This window comes from Cyprinus carpio, chromosome B17 (genome assembly GCF_018340385.1).
Source record: "Cyprinus carpio isolate SPL01 chromosome B17, ASM1834038v1, whole genome shotgun sequence".
Classification (NCBI taxonomy): domain Eukaryota; kingdom Metazoa; phylum Chordata; class Actinopteri; order Cypriniformes; family Cyprinidae; genus Cyprinus; species Cyprinus carpio.
In genome coordinates, this window is record NC_056613.1 from 19,754,730 (window position 1) to 19,768,305 (window position 13,576).

At 34.5% G+C, this 13,576-nt stretch overlaps 1 protein-coding gene across 2 annotated transcripts in view; it reads right to left on the reverse strand.

The window, feature by feature from the left end:
* Positions 1-13,576, reverse strand: part of crim1 (cysteine rich transmembrane BMP regulator 1 (chordin-like)) — a 133,046-nt gene that overhangs the window by 15,370 nt on the left and 104,100 nt on the right. For both annotated transcript variants that reach the window (XM_042742700.1, XM_042742699.1), the window contains exons 8-9: positions 1,224-1,352; positions 9-165 (exon numbers count right to left, since the gene is read on the reverse strand). In XM_042742700.1, coding sequence (XP_042598634.1) covers positions 9-165; positions 1,224-1,352 — 286 coding nt within the window. The remainder of the gene's footprint in view (positions 1-8; positions 166-1,223; positions 1,353-13,576) is intronic.

Here is a 13,576-nt window from a genome sequence, read left to right on the forward strand (position 1 = left end):
TTACTTACATGTAGCCGAAGGGGCAGTCCTTGGCACAGGCCACAGCTTTGCACTTCCTGTGACGTGGGCGACACTGGCAAACATCACAGCCGTGAATGTCAGTCTGGAAGCCAAAAGGGCATTTCAGAGTGCAGCTGGCAATTAGACTACTGCACAACTCGTCACCTGAAGGTTAGAAGAAAACAGAAGAGACTAATTAATTACAGCTTTAGACATTAATTACCTTAACATACATGCATTAAGACCAACACAGACAGGGAGGCAAAAACAAGAGAAATGCAACTTATGATAATACATAAAGAAATTATAACAGTATAGAATAGAATAGAATAATATAATGCTGTATTTCCTTCATTGTCTTCAAGTCATCCATTATTATTGTTTAATTTTCATATTTAATTTAATTCAATAAAATTTTAGATTGTTTGATATTTTTTAATTCAGTGGATTAAATGTTTTTCCTTTATCTTCAACTTGTCCAATATTTTATTTTATTTATTTTTGTTTTGTTTTGTACATTGAGAAGCAACCAACTGATTTTCTTCCAGGATATAATCCCATAATTTTACAGACATTTTGTCAATTTAAATTTATATTTTACGTAATTTTACAGACAATTCCTTTATCAATGCAATGATGTGCAGATTCAAAATACAGGTAAAACACCTGTAAAAAATTAAATATAGAAAATTCCTCAATATTAATGCAGTACATTGTACCTTTTTTTAAACAGATTTTTTTTTTACAATGTATTATGTAATATATGTTGTATTATAACATTATAATATACTGAAAAAATAAAGAATTAAATGCTTATTTTGTGAAGAAATTCTTAGACAATTTATGTTTGCCTGCAAAACACATACATTTAAGCATATATTTGCATTCAGATTTAAGCATATTTTTACATTGTGTCCAAACGTTTACCAAATAGTAGTGTATATCTTAAAACAGTATTATTTAAAATCCACAACCAGGCTTGTGGTCCCACCCTAAATCATTAAAATCAGCATTATTATCTTTTTTCTTTGACATTTGTCAGACTTGGATTCACTCAGCCTTTCTTAGCATAAAACAATCCCTTAATCCATCTGCCCTTCAGTGTTTATCCTCATAAACATCTCTGCTAAAGCCAGTCAGTGTCTGGAGAGAAGAGCGCCTGACAGCGTGTGTATGGGTGAGGAAGATGAAGCACTTCTCTAGTGACGTCACTAGTCACTTACGTGTCTTGCAGCTGCACGTCCTGCAGCCGCTGGAGTCCAGCCGGAAGCCGTACGGACAGCTCTTGTCCCCCAGTGTGCAGTTGTCCAGAGAGCCGCAGGCAGGGGGCGCCATCGTGATGTAGGTGGGTTCTGGAAAACAAAAAAATTCCCCCAGAGGATGTGAGTCACTCTTGACTAAGTCAGATAGTTAAACAGACAGAGAAAGAATACGGGATCGGAGGGGCTCAAGCGGGACTACACTTATGAGTCATAAGAGGCAAACAATTTTACGCAGACTTTCTTTTAGTTTCAGTTAAAAAGACATTTTGCACAAAAACAAAAACCCTGCCATGACTTTCTCATCCTTATGTTGAGAATTTTTGAAGAATATCTAGGCCACTCTTTTCAATATAATATAACCAGTGTTGTTTTTGTATTATTTATATACTATTATAATATTGATATTATTTTAAGGTAGCTTTTATTTTCATATTTTAAGTTTTTATTTTTGTTTTTATACAAATTTTTGAAGAATATCCTGGTCTCTCTTTTCAACATAATATAACCAGTGTTATTTTAGTATTATTTATATACTATTATAATATTTATATTATTTTAAGGTAGCTTTTATTTTTATATTTTAAGTTTTTTTTTTTTTTTTACGAATTTTTGAAGAATATCCTGGTCACCCTTTTCAATATAATATAATCAGTTATTTTAGTATTATTTATATATTATTATAATATTTGAAATATTTTAAATGAGCTTTTATTATATTTTAAGTTTAAATTTTTATTTTTATAAGATTTTTTGAAGAATATCCTGGTCTCTCTTTTCAATATAATATAACCAGTGTTATTTTAGTATTCTTTATATAATATTATAATATTTATATTATTTTAAGGTAACTTTTATTTTCATATTTTAAGTTTTTACTTTTATTTTTATAAAAAAAATGTAAGAATATCCTGGTCACTCTTTTCAATATACTGTAATATAAACAGTTATTTTAGTATTATTTATATATTATTATAATATTTGTAATATTTTAAATGAGTTTTTATTTTCATACTTTAAGTTTTCATTTTTATTTTGATGAGATTTTTTTAAGAATATCCTGGCCACTTTTTTCAATGTAGTATAACCAGTGCTATTTTAGTATAATTTATATATTTTTATTATAATAATATATAATAATATATAAGCTTTTATCTTCATATTTTAAGTTTTCATTTTTATGAGAATTTTGAAGAATATCCTAGTCACTCTTTTCATGTGGTATTTTTGATATTTATTCAAATCTAGGTACTGTCTTACGTTTTAAAATCACTTACAGAGGAAGTTAGTCCCCTCACGCTAACATGACAGTCACAACTCATGCGCTGTAAGCTTTTCTTTTTCTTTTGTTTTCACTCGCGATCTTTACAACACACATTACATTACGTATTTCATAACACATTCGTTTTACACATACTAGGCGGCACCTATTGTTGTGGTTGTATTACTGACATGTCAAAGTATAGACCCTGAATATAAGACCACCGCATTTTTTCAGATGTATTTCCAAGATAAAAACATTGTCTTATATTCGGGTCAATACGGTATATACCATTATAATATTTTAAATTAGCTTTTATTTTTATACTTCAAGTTTTTGTTTTGTATTTTTGGTAAGTTTGTTATGTGGTTTTACATTTTTCGCTTATTTTCTATATTTTTATTATTTATTATATATATTTTTTTAAATTTCAGTTTTAGTAATTTTAGTACTAAAACTCATTTTACTAAAGTTAGTTGCCAAGACTCACTAATTTTTGCTTTTTTTTTTTTATCTTATGTTTATACTTTATTCTTTTTCAGCTTTATTTCAATACCGAAAATCATTTTTAATAATTTCAGTTCTAATCACCCAAAACAACACTTAATAAAACAGAATTTTGGGTCAACCATCCCTAAATAAAAGAGAAAAACAACAAATCTTATTGTCTCCATTCGATTGCAAAGACATCTCAGTCTAATAAAAATCCCAACTGGATAAAAACAATTTGACTGAATCGATTATCAGATTACAGAGCCGTTTATTATATCGATGACACGCAAACCGTTTTTCCATTTAGGTTTGACACCTCTGACAAGTTTCTATTTAATCCCGTTCCTTCCAATCGAAAGTTGTACCATGTTCTGATAAAGATGACAAACAGTCAGATGAACAGACGGAAAGAAAGAAAGATGTTCAGATAAAGTTGTCAAGGTCTGAAATGGATAAAAACCTTCATGACTACAAATACAGTTGATGGCAGCAGTCCGAAAATCGAACCATCATCACAGGAAATTAACTTTTTCAAAGCGCGTCCAGAATCTATAATTCTCCACTAATTTGCAAAACCTGAATACTTGTAGTACATGCTGAAATTACTGATTGATTCGATTGGTTTGTGCCTGTCAAACAGCTCATCCAATCAGCTTCCCTCTCGGTTGTTTTTTAGTTTTTCCTCCCTTCCCACATTTAGCTCTGAATGCAGTTTTCATGATGAAGTACATAAGCAAACACGAGTATGCTTTTTAATTTCTCTCGACCAACAACAGATGATCCATCTTAAAGGGACAATTCATACAAAAATGAAAATTCACAGTCAGATCTTGCAGAGTTTGTTCTCAAAGTGAACTATACGGAGACAATTTTATGCTAATTAGTAACTGCAGGCGCTAGCTTCCTCGTAAAGAATAATCGGGAACCATTAACATTAAAACGAGGATGAGAATGAATGTATGTGCGTGCGCTACTTGTAGGCAATTATTAGTGCAGCAGACCCACTGTGTTTTGTTTATGCTCATTAAGCTGCTCTTTTAAACAGCACGCTGTCTCTGGTGGGCTGACCCAAGACCGCACGGCTGCTGGGAGACACTGCGGCAGACAGCGGCAGAATTTGCAAATGAGTCAAGACACGTACCTCTTTTGATTCGCTTGCATCGCACATGGAGATTAGAGAGACACACGAGCTGTCAGTGGCCAAAACAGAGTGCCGTCATTGCATTAATAACTAGTTGTTCAGTTCAGTTTAGTATATACACTTCTCGGACTGAATGTAAATACAGTTGTCACGGTCTGAATTTGGTTGTAGAGCTCGACAGAGGCTTTTATTGTTTGGAAAAAGTTAAAATAAAGAAAGAAATAACATCATATAGGGTGAACTATCCTTGAAATACATTCAAAACAGCTTTTTGGAAATTTCCTGCACCATTACTGAATCTACAGAGCCAAGGCAAATAAAAATGAGTAGGATATTATTTATTTATTAATTTATTATTATTATTATTATTATTATTTTTTACCAGAGTTGTCTGAAAATAAAAAGAGATCAAAATAATATACTGCAAAATAAATGTTTCAGCTATCATGGGCTACAGCCAAAACAAATATAAAGCATGACTAGTGTAATCATATTTACTGACAAATTGATATATTTTTTAATAATTTTATTAACCACACAAAATACTAACACACATAATAACAAGCTGGAGTGAAACAGACAAATCCTTCATTGAATGCTCACTGAATTCAAGTCATTAAAACATTTTCAGATAAAATAAAGCAAACTCAAGTGTTATTACTGGCTGTTTGTATGATACTGTGTAGTTGAACGATACTTTTTGATTGAAAACTAATTAAATATTAAGCAGCAAATCAAATGAATGCTGCCTTGGTACACATAAAAGACTTCTTTAAAAAAAAATGACATATTTATTATATAATTATATAAAAAAATTACTTTCATATAAAATTTTGAAGTTTTATTTACCCCTTTTATTTAAGTTCTATTTTATTTATTTACCGTAAAAAGTTTTTTTTTTAAATTTAAATGGTAATGTACCAAAAAAATAAATAAAATAAAATATTAAGTAATAAATAAGTAGTAATAAATAATGTAGTTTGGACCAGTTGTGAGTGGTTTGAACCACTTGGTTTTTTTGTTGCTGTAAAATCACATTCACATTGATAAATATAAACCTGAGGCAAAAAAACTGAATTTTTTTTTTCTGTTTCAATTAATACTACTGTAACATTCGAAGTCATGTCGGCATTGGTGCCTCATTTTTTTTCTTCCTTTGTGGCCCAACAACCAACAGAGCAGGCACATATTCAAAGACTTTCAGAAATAAACAAGTGCATTGTATGTGAAAATTAAGGCACATATTTAAATATGGAATAATTTTAGTGCAAAACACTAATGGCTGTGGGTTTTGCATCAAAACGTGATGCGCAATTTTTGAAGGTTCAACCCAACCTGATCGCTTTCATTTGCTTAATTACACATGCTGCGTCTGGTACAATAACTTGCCTCTGACAGGGAGAGGGTGTCACCTTGAGGAAATGAGGTCTTCTAACAAATAATAATTAGGAAATAAAAATGCACAGAGTGCAGGGCAGCTGGCAAATGAGCTAAATTAAGCTGTCCTGGGACCGGGGGATAGAGTCAGGGCTGTGTCCAACAGGGCCCAGAGGACGGTTGCAGGACTGAGGTGGGACATGGACACACACCAGCAGCGGTGGCATGGTTTCAGTGCCAAAAGACAGCACTGGAGTGGACACGCTTGTGCTGCGGGTATATTGAATATGTACAATATATTCAACATTATACAACAGTAACTTCTGGTCTGATAATTAATAAAATTATATAAAGGCATACTAACTAGAATTTGTAGATTCTGAAAAAGTGATTAAATATTATATGAACTAAGAATACAAACATAGTAAAGATTTGAAAGATATTTATGTTTTGAGAATTAAATCAGCGCCAATTAATATATATAAATAAACACACATAAATAAAAATAAAACACAATAATTAAACTTCAACGTTAACACGTTAATGCATTATATATATATATATATATATATATATTAGTGCTGTCAAATGATTATTCAATTGATATTGGGAAGTCGTGGCCTATATATGTATATAGTTACTGACAGTAACTGATCACATGTTATCTGGACTACTTAAACGGTTTACAAAAATGAAGTACTTGTAATTAGATTAAACTGTAATTAGATTAATGGTACACAACTTTTAAATCAATGTGGTAAACGAGTTAGGTTAAGAGTAATCTAAAAGTAATCCAAAAGTAGTTTGATTATATTACCTCAAATGTGTAATCAGTAATGCTTTACAGCTGGTAATTAACATACATACAGACTAAAAAGGATGAAAAATTCTTCAATTTTTAACCTGAATATCTTACTAACTGGACCTTCAGTACTAATGTAGCATAAAATGAAGAGTGATGGGAAACGGCTCCGGAATGTGTCCATCACTTTCCCAAACAGCTGCATGTAACATGCCACATGTAAATGTGAGGCGCCAGTGAGAGCAGAGTTCTCTAGACCTTGCCATCAGGTAGGCCTATTTAAGACCTCTGTCGAGGGGGATATCAGGCATCATTACAGCTGCCTTTTATTTCCCCATTTCCCATCTTGTAATAGGGCCACATATGGCTCTGATGAATGCATAAGTCTATTTCTCTGCTTTACCCATCAAGAAAAAAAAAAAAGAGTTCATCCTTGGATGAAGTAACAGTTCTATTCAGAACTGCTGTCACAAGGCTGCCGACACTCGAGACAGGCTTTGTTATAAAAGGAACCACCAAGGTAACAAAAACAGGACTGTCTGTACGACTTTTGTGTAGTCACGGCCACACTAAACTGTTGTTCTCCATGGCGTATGAGTCTTTCTGTACACAAATAGAATCGAACAGATTTAGTGACTGTAATCCTTAAATTAGTACTTAAAGTTCTGGGTTCAAAACTAGTTGCATTCTATGATTAGAAACTCAGTTTGTAAAAACAAGCAAATAAAGTATGTAATGCACTTTTTTTTTTAATTGCCCCATTACACAAACCTTACATTATCATGAGACTAGTGTCACAAAATCATTTATTGACATTGTTTATGCCTTATATCCAATTCAACACTTTTGATGAGCATGTGAAGACAATAAACCCAGAAAGTTTTGCATCATAAAGCCAAAAGAGAGTAATCCACTCTCATCCAATCACATAAAACAGTAGTACCACCATTCAAAGAACAATTTTGAGAACTTTTTATAGCTCAAATATCTCACATTTTTGTTCTGAAGAATCTGTTGAGCATTTTAAGAAAAACATTAGCTGCCTATTTATGCTTTTAACATTCCACAGTGTGAGACAGACATTCATATCAAGTGCATTACTAAACTTTTTTGTCTAACAAATTGAGCCTAAAAATGTAGTCTTTATTTATTGACTTGAGGCCAATTATGCTTTCAGAAACTTGGATTGAACCTGGAACATCTATTTAAAGATCCTAGATTACACTGTGGCCGTGGAGAATGGATGCCCAAATATATATCAACACTTTAGTGCTACTACTGCTCCCTACTGACACTGAGCTGAATTGCTTTTATCCAGAGCAACATTTTATATATTTATTACAGTGAAAGTAGCCCTGGAGCAACTTAGAGCCTTGCACAAGGGCTCAACTGTAATGCTTAATGAATGGCTCTTTGCTGAATTCAAACCTGCAACCTTTTGGCAACCATTCCAGATATTTAAAGGAATAGCTCACTAACAATTGTAAATAAAACACATCAAAAGTTCATTAAAAGTGGTCCATATCATCTCAAACACTATATTCCAAGTCTTCTGAAGCGATAGGTTTGTCTGAGTTACGACTTATAAATAAAATTGACAATTGGCCAATGACTGATTGTTGTTGAGTGCTGGCACTAGTTCAGTGTCCGTACAAATCATAATATTGTACTTTTTACTCCACTACATTTCATAAAAACATGTCATTCCTTGTTATTTTGAACTGGAGAAATCGTCATGTACTATGAGATGCGATAGCGGTGTCCGATTAATGAACGCGCTGATTCTTTTCAATGAACTTATTGAATCGGATCACAAATCACACTGGATGATTAATTTGCAATTGGATTGAGCGGATTGCAGCCATTCTCGAGTCTACAACTTACTGATTCAAATGATCTGGTCAGAGTGAGTATCCAGTTAACAGTTCACTGAAATCACAAATCTGACTCAAAATGAGAAATGAATAGGAGATCCTCAGAGCTTCAGTGGAGCTAGGTAACTTCCAATAAGCCTATTTTCAGGCACTGCGTAATATGACCTGGAGATCGGCTGAATGGACTCGAAAACGATATGACTCAACTATTTTCAAAAAAGTGGAGTGTTCCTTTAGCAACTGCCTGAAATACACTTGAACGTAGACATGTCCATATTTGTGTATAATAGGGTAGGTTTTATTTAAACTCAGCATAATGTTACAATAATGCAAATGCATCAACCCCACCGCTGTAGCACTTTCAAATGATGTAAAAGTACTATGTTTGAATAACATTTTTCTTAAAGTGCTAACATTTTTCCAACATATTTTTGTTTTCACACTTACAAAGTAATTATCAGTAGTAAACAATGTATGACATGTATTTTTTGCAAGAGGATAAGAGTATATAAAATGTTTAAAATTATTAAACATTCATCATTTGGTACTTTTTACTTTTAACACTTAAGTACATTAAAAATCAAAAATACTTAAAAAAATTTACCAAAGTAAAATTGAAAATGAGTACTTAATACTTTTACTGCAGCAATAAACAGGTGCATCTCAATAAATTAGAATGTCGTGGAAAAGTTCATTTATTTCAGTAATTTAACTCAAATTTGTGTATTAAATAAATTCAGTGCACAAAGACTGAAGTAGTTTAAGTCTTTGGTTATTTTAATTGTGATTATTTTGGCTAACATTTAACAAAAACCCACCAATTCACTATCTCAACAAATAAGAATATGGTGACATGCCAATCAGCTAATCAACTCAAAACACCTGCAAAGGTTTCCTGAGCCTTCAAAATGGTCTCTCAGTTTGGTTCACTAGGCTACACAATCATGGGGAAGACTGCTGATCTGACAGTTGTCCAGAAGACAATCATTGACACCCTTCGCAAGGAGGGTAAGCCACAAACATTCATTGCCAAAGAAGCTGGCTGTTCACAGAGTGCTGTATCCAAGCATGTCAACAGAAAGTTGAATGGAAGGAAAAAGTGTGGAAAAAAAAGATGCACAACCATCTGAGAGAACCGCAGCCTTATGAGGATTGTCAAGCAAAATCAATTCAAGAATTTGAGTGAACTTCACAAGGAATGGACTGAGGCTGGGGTCAAGGCATCAAGAGCCACCACACACAGACGTGTCAAGGAATTTGGCTACAGTTGTCGTATTCCTCTTGTTAAGCCACTCCTGAACCACAGACAATGTCAGAGGCGTCTTACCTGGGCTAAGGAGAAGAAGAACTGGACTGTTGCCCAGTGGTTCAAAGTCCTCTTTTCAGATGAGAGCAAGTTTTGTATTTCATTTGGAAACCAAGGTCCTAGAGTCTGAAGTAAAGGTGGAGAAGCTCAGCCCAAGTTGCTTGAAGTCCAGTGTTAAGTTTCCACAGTCTGTGATGATTTTGGGGTGCAATGTCATCTGCTGGTGTTGGTCCATTGTGTTTTTCTGAAAACCAAAGTCACTGCACCTGTTTACCAAGAAATTTAGGCGCACTTCATGCTTCCTTCTGCTGACCAGCTTTTTGAAGATGCTGATTTCATTTTCCAGCAGGATTTGGCACCTTCCCACACTGCCAAAAGCACCAAAAGTTGGTTAAATGACCATGGTGTTTGTGTGCTTGACTGGCTAGCAAACTCATCAGAACCCAACACAAAATATAATCTGTATCAACTGTCAAGAGGAAAATGAGAAACAAGAGACCAAAAAAATTCAAATGAACTGAAGTCCACTGTCAAAGAAACTTGGGTTTCCATACCAACTCAGCAGGACCACAAACTGATCACCCCCATGCCATGCCAAATTGAGGCTGTAATTAAAGCAAAAGGAGCCCCTACCAAGTATTGAGTACATGTACAGTAAATTAACATACTTTCCAGAAGCCAAAAATTCACTAAAACTGTTTGTTTTTTTTTGGTCTTATGGAGTATTCTAATTTTTTGAGATAGTGAATTGGTGGGTTTTTGTTAAATGTGATCCAAAATCATCACAATTAAAAGAACCAAAGACTTAAACCACTTCAGTCTGTGTGCATTGAGTTTCACAATTTGAGTTGAATTACTGAAATAAATGAAATTTTCCTCGACATTCCAATTTATTTAGAAGCACCTGTATATATATATATATATATATATATATATATATATATATATATATATATATATATATATATATAATATATATATATATTAGTGGTGGGCCGTTATCGGCGTTAACGTGCTGCGTTAACGTGAGACTCTTATCGGGCGATAAAAAAAAATATCGCCGCTAATGTATTCTCAAAGTTGGGTTGGGAGCTGGGCCTATACTACTCAAGCTATGATGACTTTCACCGTGATAGTTCAGCGCGGATGTATACCTAGACGAACTGCACTGTAGGGGGCGAGAACGAGTCTTCGAACCTGTGTGTATGCCTACTGTGAAATTACCAAGCTTCCCCAAAAAAAACCTCAACAAGACTCACGCCTGTTTCACACATACTCCGTCTGCAGTGCGTATGCAATCCGTGTGTATGTGGTGCAGAAGCAGCACGGACTCATAGTGCTTTCACACAGGACGCGTTTGCAGTCCGCTACTGATCCGCGGCTGTTTAGTCCACAAACACAACATTTGTTCATTATTCTATATATAAATTCTATATATAAATATTTAAAATTAAAGCACCACTGACAGAAACAGTCGACTCTCGTCCCTTTTGCATTTAAATCTTTATTACACGCAATCGCACGGTTCTTAATGAACTTTGTTTTTCTGCTTCCATTAAAGTGCATAGGCCTATATCATGTTGGCCTCGTTTATCTAAAGGTGCTCTTTTTCTTGTTTTAAACCTAGCCAAAAACCCATGTGTTGCATGTATAAAACAGAAGCCTTTAATTAGTATTCATTCATTGTGAAATTACTGAATTTCCGTGTTAATCCATGTTAATTTTCGCTGCACTGCTGCAGACGCACCGCTCCTGGAACGCACTGACGGACCACAACCGCGTGAACGTTGGAATCCGTTAACATGGGTGCGTAAAAAAATAAATAAATGCAACGCATACGCACTGCAGAGGGAGTATGTGTGAAACAGGCGTAAGGTTGTTTGCAACTTGTGCAATGCGGAAATAGTTTACTGTAGGAGTTCTTCCAGTCTCAAGTACCACCTGAACGCAAAGCATCCCTTAGGTAATGCGGAAGATGCCGGGCCAAGCAATGTAGGGCAGGGGAAGAGTCGTCGTCAAACCACTATGTTTGAGTGCAGCACAGCTCTATCATTACTAACAAGTACATCTTATTGAACATAATTTGAATGCCTTCGGCAGAATTCAAATGAGCCATTTTAATCTAGATTAATCTAGATTAATTCCAAGATTACAGTGAGATTAATCTAGATTAAAAAAATTAATCTATGCCCACCACTAATATATCAGTATATGTATATATTATATATATATATATATATATATATATATATATATATATATATATATATATATATATATATATATATATATATATATATTGGTTACACTTTACTTCGATAGTACACTTTAGACATTCTACTACCTATAAGTAACTTTGTAACTACATGTCAACTACATGTCAACTAATTCTCATTAATTTGCAACTACATGTCTCCTAACTCTCAGAGTAGACTGTTAGGGTAGGGTTAGGGGTAGGTTTAGGGTTATTATAAGTTGACAATAAGTTGACAAAGAAAGTGTTAGAAGATATAAAGCAGACAGTCTACTAATACTCTACTAACTGCTAGTTGACATGTAGTTGCAAAGTTACTTACTGTTAGTAGAATGTCTAAAGTGGACTATCGAAATAAAGGGTTACCTAATTTTTTTAAAATACCTAGTGGTATGGAGAGTTATTTACTTTCCCACATAGGCACAGAATCTACGGCCTTGTTTGATGTTGTCTTTGCACTGTTCAAGTACAACATTTTGGCCCAGACAGAGTCAACATAAGGCGACACTATAGTCCGCTTTTGTTGCCACTAGTTCTTTGATGTCGTTTTGGTGTGTCATGGCATTAAAAGAGTAGAGTTTAATTATTTACATTTCAGTCTGTCATCACAGGAAGCTTGACAGGTACTTTTACTACATGAAAATGCTAAGAGATTGTACAAAATAACTTATTTTGTGCACTGTGTTAGAATGTGTAAATATGCCCATCGACTGCCTTTATGTTTTGAGACAATCTGCTAAACCTATTTTCTTTCTGGAGACATTATGCTCCATGGAAGTAAGATTTCTGTAAGAAGTTATGCTCTATGGAAGTAATATTTCGGTATGAGTTTCAGTGACCCAAAGGTGAGTAAGTGATGGAATTTTCATTTCTAGTTTAACTATCCCTTTAACTGCTAAGCTACACCAGCCGACTAGCAAAATACGGAGTAATGAATTCATATGAAGCACTAAGCAGTTAGTCACCTTGGCATCACAGTGAGAGGATTTCGAAACCGTTTGAATTTTTCCACATTCATGTAGTCTATCTGTGCTTAACCTTTCACTGCAGTCGGTGATGATGAGCAGGCACACACAGTGCCTTTGATCTACCTCTGCACCGCCCGGAGATAGAGCGAAGAGAGAGAGAATTCACATAAAGAGAGAGCACTGTATTAGAGATGTGGTTTGCAATGCAGCGGAGGTATTGTGTGTATAGAACTTTGTATGGAAAGCCATAGTGCACTACCTCCTCACTTCACCTCAGTACTGACGTGAGTGCTCTCCACGGTCAGGCAGACCCATCTAAACCTCTAATTGCTTCACAGGCCGAAAGGCGTATGAAAGATTAATTGAAAAGGGGTGAATGTGAGCTTGCTGCTCTGTGCAGGTCTGCAGACAAGCTGCTGTCACTCTCTGTCCATATACTGCTCTCTTCTCCTTTCTCTCTCACTACCTCAACTAGCTCAAACAACCTCAAGACTTACGGGCCACTAATCAGACCTTTTATATCCCCATTCAGATGCACAGCATTCATATTAGTGTGACACAAACTCGCAAAACTCGTGCCACAATGATAGGGTATTGTCAAATAGTTGCTAAGCGGCTAAATAATAACAACAATAAAAACAAGAACAACAATAAATAAACAAACAGCAATGAAGCAAATGAAGCACTCATGTCCGTAGCATATTTGTTGACATCCCTAACCCTGAGTGTCAGCCACAGTAATAGTAACGCTTGCCTTCACTATTATCCAGCACCACTATGAGATGAAGCACTCCAGGTGTTGTTTTCTCTCAATATACAGAGCCAGAGCAAGAGAAGGATGC